This window comes from Phaeoacremonium minimum (assembly GCF_000392275.1).
Source record: "Phaeoacremonium minimum UCRPA7 unplaced genomic scaffold PA7_03_scaffold_27, whole genome shotgun sequence".
NCBI lineage: Eukaryota > Fungi > Ascomycota > Sordariomycetes > Togniniales > Togniniaceae > Phaeoacremonium > Phaeoacremonium minimum.
In genome coordinates, this window is record NW_006920934.1 from 45,883 (window position 1) to 62,951 (window position 17,069).

The 17,069-nt window shown below is 54.0% G+C and overlaps 4 protein-coding genes across 4 annotated transcripts; 3 read left to right on the forward strand and 1 right to left on the reverse strand.

The window, feature by feature from the left end:
• Nucleotides 1-466: 466 nt before the first annotated feature.
• On the forward strand, nt 467-1,840 carry UCRPA7_333 (putative serine threonine-protein kinase ppk6 protein; the record flags this gene model as incomplete). The annotated part of the gene is made up of 1 exon (XM_007912930.1): nt 467-1,840. The coding sequence occupies one exon, from the start codon at nt 467-469 to the stop codon at nt 1,838-1,840; it is 1,374 nt and encodes a 457-aa protein (XP_007911121.1).
• Nucleotides 1,841-6,859: 5,019 nt separating this feature from the next.
• On the forward strand, nt 6,860-8,144 carry UCRPA7_334 (putative kh domain rna-binding protein; the record flags this gene model as incomplete). Its single annotated transcript, XM_007912931.1, has 3 exons — nt 6,860-7,268; nt 7,325-7,908; nt 8,007-8,144. 3 exons carry the CDS (start codon nt 6,860-6,862, stop codon nt 8,142-8,144), a joined length of 1,131 nt encoding a protein of 376 aa, XP_007911122.1.
• A 1,593-nt stretch (nt 8,145-9,737) lies between these two features.
• Nucleotides 9,738-11,142, forward strand: UCRPA7_335 (putative udp-glc gal endoplasmic reticulum nucleotide sugar transporter protein; the record flags this gene model as incomplete). The annotated part of the gene is made up of 3 exons (XM_007912932.1): nt 9,738-9,940; nt 10,031-10,815; nt 10,910-11,142. 3 exons carry the CDS (start codon nt 9,738-9,740, stop codon nt 11,140-11,142), a joined length of 1,221 nt encoding a protein of 406 aa, XP_007911123.1.
• A 3,151-nt stretch (nt 11,143-14,293) lies between these two features.
• On the reverse strand, nt 14,294-14,718 carry UCRPA7_337 (putative tyrosine-protein phosphatase pmp1 protein; the record flags this gene model as incomplete). Its single annotated transcript, XM_007912933.1, has 2 exons — nt 14,294-14,474; nt 14,525-14,718. 2 exons carry the CDS (start codon nt 14,716-14,718, stop codon nt 14,294-14,296), a joined length of 375 nt encoding a protein of 124 aa, XP_007911124.1.
• Between the last annotated feature and the right edge of the window lie 2,351 nt (nt 14,719-17,069).

Genomic DNA, 17,069 nt, shown 5'->3' on the forward strand with positions numbered 1-17,069 from the left:
GAATGCGAGAAACCCAGCTCCATCACAGCCGGCAAACCCGGCGAATGACCCATTTGCCTTTCTGAGCCCAACAACGACCTCGCCAGCTCCGGCGCAGACGAGCTTCCAGCCTCAGCCATGGTCGAGTTTTCAGACACCGCCGTCAACAAGCACCTGGGCCGATCTGTCGGGTTTGGGCGGAACGACGAATACTCAGCAGACTGCAGAGGAGGATGAAGACGATTTTGGGGACTTTGAGGAAGCGCCGTCCACATTTCAAGCTCCGCCACGGCCGAATGCCATGTCGTTTAATCCGACACCTGTGGCTTCGGCATCCAAGCCGGATTCCACACCGAAGACTAGGATAGTACGGGCGTCTACGATGGATCTCATGACAAATAATTTGGTGGATCTACAGGGCCTTTCGTCTAAGCCGGAGCCATGGCAGCAGAAGCCCTCGTGGGAGAGGGCCTCTGAGGCGGTAGCTATGCAGGCTAAGCCTTCCTCGAAACCTAAGAATACGGACCCAAATGTGCTTTTTGACGCAGACGACTTCGACGGCGTGGCACCACCCGATGATGATGAGGATGATGATGACTTTGGCGACTTTGAGACTGGAGACTCAGACTTTCCAAAGCCAGCACCAGTGCCGGCGTCAAAACCAACGCCCGCACCTGCCATCATAGACTTGATGTCGACCGACTACGTGGAGTCGGCTCCGGCACCGGCTAGGAAGCAGCCTCCAACTCAGTTGTTGTCCACGCTCAGTCTAAATATCTCTCCCACATCGCCATATCCCAATGCGCCCAAGTCCCCATCTTACCAGGAGCGCAACCCCTTTCCAGGCATGGGAATTGTCACCCCTGTGTCGGCAGAGTTTCCGAAGGATGACAAGCTGAAATCACCCTCCCCGATTACTGCATGGCCGAGCATAGATAATCAGCCATCTGCGGCGGCAAACGATGACTTTGGTGACGACTGGGGCGCCTTCGAGGATCTCCCTCCAAAGGCTGCCACTGCCCCAAGCCTACCAAAAGCCAAACCTACAGTCAAGGCCGTCACCAAACCAGCACCCAAACCGGCTCCTGAGCCGGTAGAATCAACTTGGGATTGGGACGCAGTCGACCCAGTCGAGTCATCGACATCGCAGATACAGAGTCAAGCCAAGACAGCGACCGCTGTATCATCCATACCAGACTCTGCGCCTCCACCGACCAACATCCCCCCGCCGTCCATCCTTCTCTCCATCTTCCCCTCCCTCCTCTCCCAAGCATCCACCTCGCTCTTCAAACCCACCGCCTCCCAGCCCGCCTCTGTGCGCACACGCGTCCTCGCCTCGCCCGAGGCGGCCTCCTTCCTGCAGGCCTACCTTCTCCTCGCCACGGTCGCCGCGCGCGTCCTCGCCGGCCGCAAGCTGCGCTGGCACCGCGACAAGTTCCTCGCGCAGGGCATGTCGATCAGCGCGGCGGGCGGAAAGGGCGGCATGAAGCTAGCGGGCGTGGACAAGGCGCAGTCGGCGCGCGAGGACCGCGAGGCCGCGGACGTGGTCGCGTTGTGGCGGGAGAGCGCCGGCCGGCTGCGGAGCGCGGTGGCGGCCGTCAATGCCGGGCGCAAGGACAAAGGTGGTGAGCCGCCGCTGCACATGCCGGAGCTCGGGGAGCACCTGGCGGTGCAGACGGCCAAGACGGTGCCGACGGCGCCGAAGCCGTGCGTGGTGTGCGGGCTGAGGCGGGACGAGAGGGTCAAGGGCGTCGACTTTGAGGTCGAGGACAGCTTCGGCGAGTGGTGGGTAGAGCATTGGGGTCACAGGGCTTGCCGGAACTTTTGGCTGGAGCATGAGGCTCAGCTACGGTCGAGATGATGAATGCATGATTGGCTGGCTACATGGCTGATTGGCGATATGGAATGGCGCTTTAGATGTACTTGACATGATGACGATATATTCACAAGGAAAGGAGTTCAGTCTGTAGATTGTGTTTTGAGGTTTATCTAGCCAAAATATGAAATACCTTCAACCTCTTATTGCTGCTGATATACGGAACCCTTGACGCTGTTAAGCAGACCTAAGAATATGCGTCATCTTTACGCAGCCAAGACTTTACAACGCTGTCTTGACCATGCCCCGTTAAGTTATTGTTTCGATCTTACCTGCAAATAGCGGCCAGATAAGTGGCCCAATTGTAAATGTAGACAATATGAGTACGGTCAGAAGCTAATATGAAATGCAGCTGAGAGGAATCACATGATGATATTCTATGTCTTTTGATCATCCAATGATCTCTTCCCGATCTGGAGCTGCAAATTCGCTCTCCAGTTCGAGTTCAACGAGACCGCAGCATCCGCAGCTTGGATTGTTCTCGCAGGCCGCATGAGCAGCGGTCATGGGCGGAGGTGCAGAATATCGAGAGCAATGCGTCTGCAGCTGCTGTCGAGTCCGGGGTGTCGTTCATATTATCGAATGAAGCGCTGGATTCATGTACATAAGCGAACAAGCTACTGCAGAGACGCAGGCGGTGCCATCGTGGGTAGGATACACATTAGCACAAACCCCACCTTGGGAATGCAGATGCGGCTGGCCAATGATGACTGCAAAGAGGAGAAGGAAAGCCATTACTGGTCGGATGACCCTGGCGATGCTTGCTGAAGGTGGTGAGTGAGGACCCGAATGGGTTGGCCGGTAGCATGGGACATCACTGGACGCCGTTTTCGGTAGCCAGTGGCGGCTCCTGGAAGGCTCGTGCCGGCTGGCCTGCCGGTGGACGGATGGCTTCGCATGAAGTGTGCAAGAATGAACAGGCATTAGGGGTCGGAGGTCTGAAGAGACGGGTACAGTTATGTGTTCGCTTCTGGTGCCGGGTTGCCCTCACCGGTGTTTGCAATCAGGCAAAACCAAGGGGGCTATCTACCCGCGTTCGCCGGTACTGCGGTTTCTGCAGCATCTTGCTGTTGTCTGTAGGTCCTGTGCCTCCCGCATCGCCTCTAGGGGAGGGGATTAATGTAGGTGATTGATCCGGAGATTCGCTGCTTGACCGGGTTGACTTGCGGACTAAGTCGTCATGAAGCCCTCTTCGGCATGGTCTGGCGAGAGAATCGATCTGCAACGGCGCGCGGAGGTTACGAAACGAAAATTCCCCGAAGCATCCTAAGAAGGGCGCTGGGGCCATTAAGCGGTCTCTTATTTATTCCTGTGGTAACGTCGATGGAGACCTCAGACGCGGGATGTAGATGAACCAAATAGTGGATACTGTGGATGTAGAGTGTGCGTGAGGACGGATTGTCTGGATGTCCTGGATGGATGCTGCAAGCTGCATGTCCCTCCCATGCCATGCAAGTGGGGTGCCACTGTCACCGTCACCGTCACTAAAACAGCACTACTGCTGGGACCAGGTTACGGCGTTCTTCCGTTACTTCGAGGCCTTGTCCTGGTCGAGCCAAGAGGTCCAAGAACGATGATTCAGAAAAGCACAGGCTTGGCCAGTCTTTCTGACATTGACAGTGTGAGAGCAACCCTAGCGGGTACAGCCCTGGTGAGGATCCTAGGAGGTTGAAGAGGTTGAGGTTGGGGATGCAAGATGTACAAGGAAGAAAGCATGGAATGGAGTTTGCTCTGTGGATACCGTCCTGCAGGATAGAGTAATAGTTATATTGACCTTGGAAAGCGGGCAAGGTCAAGCAAGGTAAGGGAAGATTTGTCTGTTTGTTCTTCTCGGCATGGTCGGTGTATCACTGGTCAATAGACAGGGTAGCGTGCTGTATTTGATACCCAGGTATGTCTACAAGCACGTCGCCCACCTAGATGATCTCTGCAACATGAGACTTTCGATACTATGATGCACACATCTTTTTATATCAGCCCACCGTAGGGGAAATGAGCTGGAAAATGCCAGTCCCGTCTTTCACGATCAGAGGTCGTAAGGGCGAGGTGGTTATGCTTATGAAAAGATAGGGATATCCTGTAGATCGCTGTGGTAGGCGCAATCCAATACCCTAAATACCTACCTAGGTAGGTACAGTACCTAGTCGAATGATGGATGATAAGCTACCTAGGTAGCTACACTGCCTTCCAAGGTTGCTCTATAGAGATAAGGACACTCGTAATTGGTGAAAATGTTGCGCGGGTCAGCATCTCGGAGGACCTAGGTACATCTGAAGAGTGCAGGTTGTGGTTCCTAAGCAAGAAAGAACGATGACAACCACTCGGACGATAGTAGGGCAACTCTGGTGGTGGCCGGGGCAGGAAGTATAGGGCTGAGAAGATGCTGACCGCTGAACCGCCTTCCCAGATTCGTCAGTGCCGTGGCGGTTGATGGCGGTCAAGAGCAGCTCCAGCCGTCCAGAAGAGGTAAGATTGTCTTGAAATGGCTGGGAAGGCCCAAATTGATATCAACTCCTCTTCCGTACCCAGCTACTGTCTTCTCGCGAAATGATTCGGCAGAGTGACGAGCAGTTTCGCGCAGGAGATAAGGTAGATGGATGTAAGATGATTGGAGAGAAAGAACAAGAAGTGCCGATGACCAGCCCAGGCAGGCACGACCCAAGCAAATGATGATGCTATGCTACCTGGGTATGGGCAGGTTCGCTGCTCCTGCTGTTGTTGGGCGGTGCTGCTTCAAGGTTGCTGCTGCTTACCCCGCCAGCAACAAGGATGAAGAAAACCATGCAGCTACCTGTATAAAGTACCTACCTGGGTAGACAATGGAAGTAGAAGAAGGAAGGCACGACGAACCAAAATGAGATGATGCTCCGAGACACCATCATCATCGCCATCGCCATCGCCATCGCCATCGCATCACCGCCTGGACATGGACATAGCCATCCGAGGATTACCCATAGCAGGCGACAGAATCGCTCCCTCCAATATCTAAGAGGTATCTAGGTAGGTAGGTAGGTAGGGGACTTGGCATCTCAGGGTCCAGGGCAAGCACAGCCCAACCCGCGTGCGCGTGCGCGTGTGTATCTGGACTGAGCGATGATAACTTAGATGCTGCTCTTATGCGAGCTAGCCTCTTAGTTCAAGGAGCTAGGGCTAGATTGCTAGACTGACAAGAGACTGTCATTGCCGGTGAAGGAGAGGAAGGCAGGAGATCGTCAGTAGATACCCGGTAAATACCGGCTCAAAGACGATGGACCGTACTCATGGCCATATAATGTCATGCGGAAGGGCTACCTTTGATCCCAGTACTGCACAGGTGCTCGTTTTCCTGTGTAGCTGTCAACATCTCCTCATGTGTCTTCGTCCACCCGGCCACGGTCGATTCTAAGCTACCCAGATACCTACCTAGGTACCTAGGTACTTGAATACCTAGGCCTGGGTACTTTGGAACGTCCGCAACTACGGGCCCCATAGGTAGGTCCAGATGCAGGCTACTTAGTTAGGCTTGCTAGGTAAGCCAAGAGGTCGATAGATAGGTAAGGTATGGTATGTGGCAGGGGGAGGTACTTTCCCAGTCGGGGTTTGCATCGATCCCTCTTTCCCACTCGCATCAACTTTGCTAGTTGGTGTAGTAGATACGCCTACAGACCTACCTCATGACTTTACATTCTGCTAACAAAATAGTACAGATGGAAGGTAGGTAGCCACGTAGATAGATTGCCGCGTGGTGATAGTCTAGCTAAGTATCTATCTACCTAGTGTCAAACAGAACAGCCCATACGGCCGCCTCTTGAATTCCCCCACCACGTGCAGGCTTGGACCTGTCCCCCGCTGCTGCTACTGCTGGTCCTGTCTGTCCTATCCTATCCTGGCACTGGCGCTGGTACTGGTGGGTGGTGGTGGTGGTAGTAGCGCTGGTTGCTCCTGCTGTTTCTCCTCTTCTGTATTCATTATCGCAAGGAAAGCAGGACAGTCACTGCACGCCGGAGAGGGAAAGAGCCAGAGACAGAAAAATATCCCACCTCCTCACTCCCTATCCCCCATCCATCCCCATCCCATCCCATCCCATCTAGACTGCCTATCCTATCTGGCTGTCTGCCCTCTGCTTTCCCTTTTGAATTCTTTTCCATTCACCAGAATTTTCAGTCATTTTCCGCCCCCAAACGCCTCTCCCTCCCACCTCTTCCGCAAACCCCCTCCTCCTACCTCACTAACGCCGCTTTTCCCACCTCTCCTCTACTCTACTCTCTCTTCTCCGCAAAGCGAATATCCTTCCCCTCTCCTCCTGGGGCCCTATCTCTCTCTGTCTCCTCCTAACTATCAACTGCCACTGCCACCACTACGCATAACCCATCCCTCACCTTCTCCCTCACCCTCACCTCACCCTCGCCCTCACTCATCCTCGCCGGTCCCGACCGTCTGGTTCCTCGCTTTGTCACCAGCGACGCCGCCGCCTTATCTACCTCCCCGGTCCCTCTAGTCACGTCAGAAACGAGCATCCGTGCTGAGCCTGGGATACCAGCCCACTCTGAAAATACACCACCCACCACTCCAATTTGCCCCGCGCGCGCGCAAATCCTTACCTGCCGCCTCCAAGCTATCCTCTGTACGTTGCTGCTGCCCCGCCAGAGAGAGTACTGTCCTCTCATGTCAATCCATCCCCGGTCAACCTTCGCCTCACCTCCTCTTCCTCTGGCTCCTTTTTCTCGCCTAGCATCTGCAGAACTCGACCGCTAGGTGCATTGGGAGATTCCTGCAGCTCACGCGGGCCTTGCTTTGTTTATGCGCCGGGCAATTCCTATTCGCAGGCCTCACCAACTCCCTCCAGATCACACGTGCTAACCAGAACCTCTCGAGCAGCTTGGGTCAACAATCGGCACCCAGATCTTGTCGCACTGAGCTCTCTTGACCGAGCGCAGCTTCAAATTACGTCCAGCACACAACGCCCCGTCTGCTGAGCTTTTCAGTGCACTGCAGTAATTGTTTCTGTTGTACTTGCATTCAAAGATGTCTGCTCTTCAGGACTCAATTCCCTCCAACGGCAATGACCTGGTCGATGGTCTCGATCATATGAGAGTCGGTGACGGCGAGCCGCGCCTAGGCCCTGACGGAGAACCCGCCCCGAAGACGGACGAAGAATACGCTCAGGCCCAGTTGACTCTGCGAGCCATCGTCTCCTCGAAGGAAGCCGGCGTCATCATCGGCAAAGGCGGGAAGAATGTTGCCGAGTTGCGAGACGAGACTGGCGTCAAGGCTGGCGTGAGCAAGGTCGTGCAGGGTGTTCACGACCGAGTCCTCACAATCACCGGCGGGTGTGATGCCATCTCCAAGGCTTATGCTGTCGTCGCGCGCGCTCTTCTCGAAGGTGCACCTGCAATGGGTATGGGTGGTGTGATTCAAGGCAACGGAACCCACCGTACGTCCCTCGAGCTTTGGAGGATTATAGGCGTAGAGCTGACAGTGATAACATAGCGATCAAGCTCCTTATCTCCCACAACCAGATGGGCACAATCATCGGTAGGCAAGGCCTCAAGATCAAGCACATCCAGGACGTATCAGGCGTGCGCATGGTCGCACAGAAGGAGATGCTACCTCAGTCAACTGAAAGAATTGTAGAGGTTCAGGGCACACCAGAGGGCATTCAGAGAGCCATCTGGGAGATCTGCAAGTGTCTTGTCGATGATTGGCAGCGAGGCACTGGTACGGTGCTGTACAACCCAGTGGTCCGCACCCAACCCGGCGGGGCGAGCACACTCGGCGGAGTCAGTGCTACCAGTAGCTACCCTACTGGCAGAAGTGACTATGCTGGTAGTTCTCGTGTCATGCGAACAGGCAATGGCGCCGATTTCAGCAACGGGGCGCCTCGCTCCTACAATCGCCGCTCTGATTCGGATGCAGCCACCCGTGGCCTGCCGACGCATGACGAGAATGGCGAGGAGCTTCAGACACAGAACATCAGCATCCCGGCAGACATGGTTGGATGCATCATTGGTCGGGCGGGAAGCAAGATTAGCGAAATCCGCAAGACGTCTGGAGCGCGCATCTCAATCGCTAAGGTGCGTAATGAATTTCTAAACTCGTAGCAAGATCTTGCGCCTTCATCTTGATAGCCTGATAATAGTAGCGGCTTTGTTTTGCTAACGGGACAACATAGGCTCCCCATGACGAGACTGGCGAGAGAATGTTTACCATCATGGGAACCGCCAAGGCAAACGAGACTGCGCTGTTCCTGCTCTATGAGAATCTGGAGGCTGAAAAGATGCGTCGCAGCCAGGCACCTCCAGCTGAGTAGGTCCTCGAAGCGCGCCGAGTATGGGTTCCGATAGTTTGCATGACGCATTCGTATATCTTAACGGGGGTCTCTGATTTTGGGTCTGATTTGGTAACCCTTGAGCTTCGGGGCATCTCCAGATCTGACTTGCCGCAAGGCTGATTATTTGGCGGTCTTCGGGGTTGGTACAAAATGATGTGACGACAATTGTTCTTTTTTTCGAAAAGCATATCTCGCGGGGCTTAATTTTCCTTGGAACTGGCTTCACTCCCTTATCTCATCTATTCTTTTTATTTCATCATGGCCACGCGGCTCCTCAACGAAGATATTGGTTCTTGCATACACGCAAGGAAGACCAAACGATGGTTTACTCGGCGTGACCGGTTTGGACGAATCGCAACGAAAGTCATTTCTCAGCAGTCCAAAAAAGGACGACGCATACGGCAGTCATATGACGGGTGCTACACCTTAATATCGACGTTCTCCATTTGCACACACGAGAACCGCCATACTCTCGTATCAGAATGCCGGCTTGGGACGGATCACCAGAACTCCTGGGCTGGTAAGATGAATCGGACCTACAGCACACCTAGCTCGATACCTCTTCGAGCCTCACTACCCTCAATACCCACTGCGCTCTCTCTCACTCACTCTCTCGACTCTACATCCGCTTATCCTCAGTCCATCTTTTCTCTGTATCATCCGATGCGTGGCAATTATGGGCCACTCAACCCGCATTGGGCACACTATTCGAAGGTTTAATAACTCGCGCCAATATCTCTCTTCACTGTTAGGTCTTCCGATGCGCGAGGACAGCCTACTGTCGTGATACCTATGCTAAAACTCCGGCCTCATTAAGGATGCATTCATTATTCTCTACGTGGGGTTAAGGGAGGAATGCGGGCATGGAATAGCTAGCATAGACATGCTTCCAATGGAAAAAATCGGCATCGTGAAGAATCCCAGTGGCTTCTCCTAGCCTCTCCTATTGCAGATGGTTGTGAATGTGATGATCCTCGGCGAGCCACCCAATCTAGAATTATGCTCCCCTTCTCTACCACCTGCTTCAAGCTATACTTTCAAGAGTGAGGCAATTTTGGGCGTATCTAAAATGTGGCGAACCGCCAGTTCGTCTGGTGCGCCACATCGTGTTGATCTTGCATCAGACGCGCCCCAAGACAGGTCAGGTATGTGGTACAGACACAGACAAGTCCAGTGCGGAGCGAAATGAAGGACACACCACGGCTTCGGCCCGCTGACGCCAAAGGGTCTCCTGCAGCACCCAAGTCGCTCTTCACCGCCCGGCAGATCAGCCTCGATAAGGATAAGGTTGGGCTGAGTCTGGGGTGACACCTCGATGGAACTTAGCTACGTGAATTGAAGCCAGTTTGTCAGCTTTGCGACATGCGCAGTGGTAACGTTAATTTTAGACAGTGTCCAACCCTGGTTCTCCCGTTCTCTTATAATTCTAATTTGTTTGTCCAATTCTTTCTTAGACAATGAGTTCTACTTGCTGTTGATTATTTACTCTGAATTGGTTTGTTTAAATCGGAGTCCCAATTCGCAGACGACTGATCGTGTTTCTCCTTATACGGATCAACCCCGATCCCGCTCATGGCTCGAACCAAACAGGCCACTCCCATTCGAAGGGAGATATCTTCCGAGTACATCAGCAAACATGACCGCTCGCCTCCGAAGAACGTGGCCACGAATGGAGACGTCAATGGCAAAGCAGCAGTCGCTTTGGCCCCAATTGTCTCCAAGGAGGCCGGAGTTTTGCAGCTGGCTGTTGCTGTTGCCGGCATCTACCTGTCGTTGTAAGTCTCCTGAAGACAAGCAAACATCACAGCCTCAGATCTTTGACTTGCGCGCGAGTGCATACACTGACTTCTTCTCCTCTCATGTAGCTTGACCTGGGCCTTTCTCCAAGAAAAGGTCCTCACGACACCCTATGGGGAGCCGGATCGCACCGAGCTCTTCGTGTTCCCTGTCTTCCTCCTGACAATCCAATCGCTCTTCTCGTCGATCACCGGCAGCATCTACCTTTATGCGAGCACGCCAAAGGGCCAGCCCGTGCCCCCCATCATCCCCAACCGGCGCATCATCGGACCCCTCGTGCTGGTGGCCGTCACGCAGGCGCTGGCCGCGCCGTTCGGCTACGCGGCGCTCGCGCACGTCAACTACATCACGTACACGCTCGCCAAGTCGTGCAAGCTGCTGCCGGTCATGTTCCTGCACATCACCATCTTCCAGAAGCGGTACCCGCTGCACAAGTACCTCGTCGTGGCGGCCGTGACGGCGGGCGTGGCCGTGTTCACGCTGCACAGCGGCAAGAAGCACAAGGCGCACACGCACAGCGGGCAGACGGGGTGGGGGATGCTGCTGCTGGGCGTCAACCTGCTGTTCGACGGCCTGTTCAACAGCACGCAGGACTACATCATGCAGACGTTCCGCCCCTACCGCGGCCCGCAGATGATGTGCGCCAACAACATGATGAGCTGCGCCCTCACCGCCGCCTACCTGCTGCTCACGCCCTGGCTGGCCCACACCGCCGCCGGCGAGTGGCTCGGCATGGACGTCGCCAGCGCGGGCGAGCTGAGCAACGCCGTCGGCTTCATGGCGCGCCACCCCGCCGTGTGGAGGGACGTGCTGGGCTTCGCGGCGTGCGGCGCCATCGGGCAGGTCTTTATATGTAAGTTTTCTTATCCATTGGCGGATGGCCCTCTCGCTGGGAGCGCAGAACGGAACAGCCTGGCTGACATGGCTCTTTTTGCTTTTCTCTTTAGTCTACACCATCGCCAACTTCGGCTCCGTCATCCTCGTCACCGTCACAGTCACGCGCAAGATGTTCACCATGATCCTGTCCGTCGTCGCCTTCGGCCACCACCTCACGCAGATGCAGTGGCTCGGCGTGGGCCTTGTGTTCGGCGGCATCGGCGTCGAGGCGGAGATCAAGCGGCGGTCCGAGGTCCAGAAGGCCGCTGCAAAGAAGGCCGCTGCGGACGCGAAGGCGCAGTAGAGGCGGACCTGGTCCTGATGGTGTGTATGGAGTTTTATACAGATAAAAAGAAAGAACCAAGACAAGCATGTATGCATGGGAAGGGGAGTTTTGGCATTTTTTGATCAGATCTCTAAAAATGTTCCTTGTTGCGAGTTCAAAGTGAAAAGACGTTTGTGGTTCAAGTCGTGGGGAAAGCGTATCGATTTCAATTTCGAACAAATTCAACGGCGTTCAGAAGGGCACGGAGTGAAAAGCGAGCTACATGATAATCGTATATCAAAACTTCACTGTCAAGTCTGTTGTGTCAGTGAAAGCATAGCTATTACAGATGACTATTTCGGTGGGTTGCTCAATGTCTCTTCACTGGAAATCATTCAATGTCACCGATACGGTCACCGTGAGCAAAGAATATCCAGTTATAGGTTGCTGCGAATGGCAGCATATATTTCCATTTTGCTATCCACAAGGCTGTTGCTGCTATGTCTTCACCATCTCCAACGCATCATGCCTCCTGGTCCTGTAGTTGCATGGCACATAGAATATCTCATCTACCACGACCACGACCCAGCCGCTCCTCTGGTTTCCCCATCTCCAAGGAGCGAAACCCGCCCGAAAGGGCGTTGCAAGCCCTTTCAGACTGTGCCCCCGCCTCTACCACCTCTCTGAGACCCTGAATGCACCGATGCGTCTAAGCAGCTGTGAACGAAATGAATATCGAGCCTCGTGGCTTGTCTTTTCAATCGAGTCCCGTTACTGCGCCTTTTGCTGTGTCCCGATCCAGGAGTATGTCCAATAGATGAAAAAAGAAGTTCCCCCCTTTTATCCGTGTAGATTACACATTTAAGTTAAGTACGGTTGGCCTGCTTTCGTGGCGCCAGTTATACCGGTTCGCCAACCCGCAATGCAGTCGCGGTGAAGGTAAAAAGCAGTCGCACTCCAGAAAATGACAAATGAAAAACCCAGGCTAGAAAATAGATAAGTTTCAGCGATTGATGTCATTGATGTATGGCAGCGTCCGACTAGTCATGAAAGGGACTCTTCTGTGAGCGCCTGCTGGTTTCATATCTCAATATGCCGCCACTGGTCCTTGGGGTATGCACAGTGTTTTCAATCCAAACGCCGGTGTCTTGCAGTCGTAATTGTTTGACAAAATTGAGTGCGTGCTGGCTGTTGTATTTTGGGATAAATGATATAGCAATGAACAGAACTCATGCGGTTTCTGAAGATATAGGCATCTCATAAAAGTTCGTCAATAGAGCGAACAATTGGCGTTTCGCCTTGTGTTGGGGGACTTCTCGGGTCCGCAACCTGTGACGGCCGTCCAAAGGGATAAAATGGATCTCTCGGAAACATTGTCTCTCTGGGAGAGAAAAGCCCTTCGCTGGGTGTCGGCGGTACTTCGACAAATTGCATACCTGTGAAGTCCGAGAAGTTCTCGTGAAAGGGATTGTTCGTCATGGTTTCCGCTCTCGGCGACATCAAAGCAGAATCGTCAGGAAATCTGCTAACCATGGTGACATGTTGCTCGATAGGAGCCGCCTCGACCTTGGCGTCACTCTTCAAGGATTCGCCCAGGCTTAGGGGTGCAAATCCAAAACTTCCATGCCCACCAGCAAAGCGATGAGCGCCAAATCCCGGGGAAGGGGGCGGCTTGAAAGGCGATGGAGGTGGTTTGGCTAACGAACTGAAAGAGCTTGATGAGACAAAGCCTGAATCCGGCTGGGAAGGCCTAAATATCTCAGGAATGTTGAAGCGTCCGAATCTTCCACGGTCTTGTTCATCCTCTTTCTCGGTCCAAGAAAAACTCGAAGGTGCAGATGACGGCCCTGCAGAAATTGGATCTCGATTGGGAGTCGAGTTACCACGCGCCCGTAGTGGGCTCTTGTCGGGGCTCGCGGCCACTGACATGTTATCCTCACCCGGTAGAGGTGCTGTCAGTGGTTCTTTGGGTGATATATCGATTGCGTCGACAGAAAGCGTCATCCTATGCTTCGTAGGGCTTCTGCCGGTGCGTGGTCGGAATGCCGATCCAGGAGCTTGCTTCCTCTTCCCAACCTCCTTCTGGAAGTCCTGCAAGCAGTACATCAGCCTCATATTCGGGCTGATCCAGCGACTCTTTGCTTGCGCGGCGTAGTAAGCGTCATTTACGCTAAGCTCAGGGTTCTGATATATTCCATAAGCTATTATTAGACTTGCAGAGCGGCTCGCGCCTTGCTGACAGTGCACAAGGACTTTCTTGCCCTCCTTTGTCTTCTTCTCGATGGTCTCACAGAGCATCATCAAATCTTCTGAGATGTCCGTGTTATGATCCCATGGCATATGTATGTACTCTGGTTCCTTGGGAGGAAACATCGCCTTTGGTGTTGTCGGCGTTGTGTCTTCTTGCGGGAACTCAAAAGCTGTTGCGTAGCTTGCTGCCGTCACAGCCGTGTCTGGAATCGGCGAGTTGTCGACGAGCACCGTTGGTGAGGATGTCTCCTCCTTGGGTGCAACTGACAACATCTTGAAGGGGTTTGACACCTCCCTTGCGACATTGATTACGACGTCGAATTTTGATGCCTCTTCTGCAGTCGGTTCCAAGTAAAGGTAGACCTCATCACCATAGATCGCAATGGGGCCATCAGGATATCCAGGTGTCTTCTGGTCTTCATTGTTCTCATGCTCATGATAGGGCTCAAAGTCATATGCAGCTCGGTTTGCAATCTGAGACTTGATGGGCGAATCCTCTTCTAGAATGGTCGTGTCGAAACCTACGGGCGGAGCAGGCTTCGAGGGCCGCAGGAATTCTGACAGACCAGATTCGTTGCGCTCGAGTACGGTGGGGAATGTCATCCCACCTACGGGACCGAAGGTTGCGGACTTAAGACCCGAGAGCATATGAGGGGATGACGTGGAGTGCTTCAGTGCTCTACGTTGTAGTATAGGAGGCATTGCTGGGGATGATGGTACCTCTAGTGTTGTTCGCGTAAGGAGATCTGATGTGCTGGTCTTGAGGCTCAGTTGGCTTGGCTTCCTCTTCATGGCAGGAATCTTTGGTTTTATGAATGATGGCGACGATGGTTCAGAGACGAGAGACGATGGCAAGTTCCCGCCAAATGGGGGCTGAATCGAGAGGCCCTTCATATTGCGCGCTCGCCGGGGTGAGGGCGATGTCATGGGGCGCTCCAGATTATTTGCCTCTGAGACATTGAGGCTCGCCATGGATGACAGCCCGCCAAACGAAGTTGCCGGAAAGGAGTTTAGAGGAACCAAGTTGATAGGAGAGTCTGGCGATGATGACGGAGAAGGATCGGACAATGATGAGGAATCGGTACATGAGACTGTGGTTGTTGGTGATGAATCTGCCGACTCTGAATTTTGAGTCGAGGTGCTGTCATTGTGTCTGTGAGCGTGGTCTGACTGAACAGGATTGGGCCCCAGTAGCTGGTGAGAATCGTTTTGTATCTTATGGGCGGCTTGGTCCACTTCCATCATCTTGGGGTCTACGATGGTGACCGTATCTCTGTCCCCGATAGCGTCGGCGTCCAGATCGAATACGGACATGAACGAGGGGATTTGATCCTCGTATAAGCGGCGGGCTGCTGCGGAAGGCATATTCGGTACTCGGGGTGTTGGTCCCAAACTCTCCCTCTCTTCCTCACCTAGTCCTCGAACCAATCTCTCCAGATTGCAAGCCGCTATCGACAATCAAGGTCAATAAGTTGCTTGTTGTTCGACTCGATAGTATGAAGTCTGTAGGTGCCTTGGGCGCGGCTAATAAGAAAATGTCTTCACTAAGGAACGGATGTCGAAGGAACGTGTCCGAAGTCGATGGGGGACAGCACTGCTGAATCCTCTATTCCTCCGGTCTACCAGACCAGGCTGGCCTTGCTCAGCAGTTCGCCTTCTCGAGCCACAATGCTTTCTGTCGTCAGAGTAGTCGCGACGAGGTCCACCGATCCAGGCGTCGTTTCGCGTGTACTCGCTTGCTGCGCGGAGGGTCGAGTCACCGGTAGAGTGTCTTCGGAGTCGATGAGGATGTGAGATGGTGGTGTGAGGTGAAAGCGTGACGACGATGACAGGATGGAGGACACTTGGTGTCAGCACATGGTCGGACTTGTCGAGAGAGCCTGCCTCTGGTCAGAATCGTAGACAAGAAGAGAGGGAAGATGGAGGGATGAGGTGGTGGTCGGGTACCGTTTGTCGTAGTGTCTTTGTCTCGCCTCTCACACGCAAACTCTCGTCGGGCTCCGTCAGTCAGCCAGTCAGTCAGTCGCTTGGTCGGTCTTTTCGCTCTTCGTGTGCAACGATGGCGACAGAAGAGGAATTGTGGTAGGAAAGGAATGCAAAGGAGGGATTGGGATTGGAGAAGGAAGAATTGCCTCCCCGGGGGGTCGCAGGAAGAAGACGGGTAGCGACAAGGATTGGTGTTGAATTGGAGGAGCAGGAGCCGACGGGCAGCAGCAACCAAGACGGGCGGTTTGCAAAGAGAGAGGAGGGCCCGGTCCCTACTGAGAAAGTACTACGGCTGTAGGAAGATGGCGGTTGCGGTGGTGGTAGTGGTGGTGGGTGCTGGCGGGTGTGGGCGAGGAAAGACAATTGGAAGTCGCTGCTAGGCGGACAGGGACGCTACAGTCCAGACGGCGGGCAGAGGGCCAGTCAGCGGCAAGCAGCGAGCAAAGCAGCGACTCTGAATGGGCGATTACGAGGATTGGTAATGGGCCGCCAGACGCAACCAAACACAAGACCTGCCTGCTTGCTTGCTTTCTACTACTAGTACTGTGTGCTAAGATTGTTGCTATTACCACATGCATGAGATACATTGTACTCTAACTATTCCATTGCAGTAGCAGCAGCAGTAACGTTATTGACAGACACAGAGAGACTGCGGAAGGAGCGAGGCAGTCGAGATGCACAGAGAGTACAAAGGGGGGGGGGAGGTGCATGGCCCATACAGTACGCTTAACACCAAGCAGAGCATGGTAAGTACATGGCTGACCACGGGGGCCAGGGGGGTTCCTTCCTTCAGGGGGGTGAGTCTCGGGCGCTGGATGGCTCGTTCAATGCGGGAGTCGAGCCAGTGGAGCCCTCTATTGCCTGGGGCCCCCCTGCCCGGTGGTCTGGCTGTGTCCAATTGAAGAAGGCGCACCCACTGCAGCCTCTGCAAGTGAGCAGGAGCCTGTCGATTGGATGTTTGCGAAACAAGTCGCCTACTATTAATAGCCCCCCGCAGCGAAGCACACAGCTTTTTGGCGCCGTCCTCAGCCGGCTCATCCAATCAGCAGCCGCCCACCCCCCTGCGAGTGATAATTTAAGTCTCTCCAATGCCAGCCGAGGTCTTGCTGGCGCTTGTCCTTTCTTCTGCCTCTGTGCCTCTCTCTGTCTTCGCTGGGGGGCCGGAAGCGGCACCACGGCTCTTCCGGCCATGCTGCTGAGCTCCTGGTGTTGTGATATGTTAAGAATAGAGATCCAGATCCAGATCCAGATCCATTTCCATTTCCAGTTCAATCCAGAGTGCCAAAGACTCAATAACCCTTGTTGTAGGGTGGGATGCTCCACAAACTCACTATCCGTGAGCAGCAGGACGGGCCCGAGGGTTTCTATCTAACGGAGGCTCCCATCTATGGCATAACTCGTTTGTCCATGATGTCCATCGCGTTGTCAGGCGGTTGCCCCAGGGCGTTGCTGTATTCTTCCCCTGCCCTGCTCCGCCATAACATACTTAAAGGCCATGCCTGTGCCTACTTGTGTCTGTGTCAGATTGCGCGTGAGGCATGCCCTGTCGCCTTTGTTTTAGACTCGGAATCTCCAAGGGCACAGCAAGTCCAAGCGTCTTGCATTGTTAGATCCGGCATCTCTTCAAGTCAATGAATGACTTTTGCACAGGACGCGGCGCTTGTTGAGACACTGGAATTCCGGTATTACCTTTCCTAGAGTACCCAATCAATTCCCTGGGGCATCCTGGT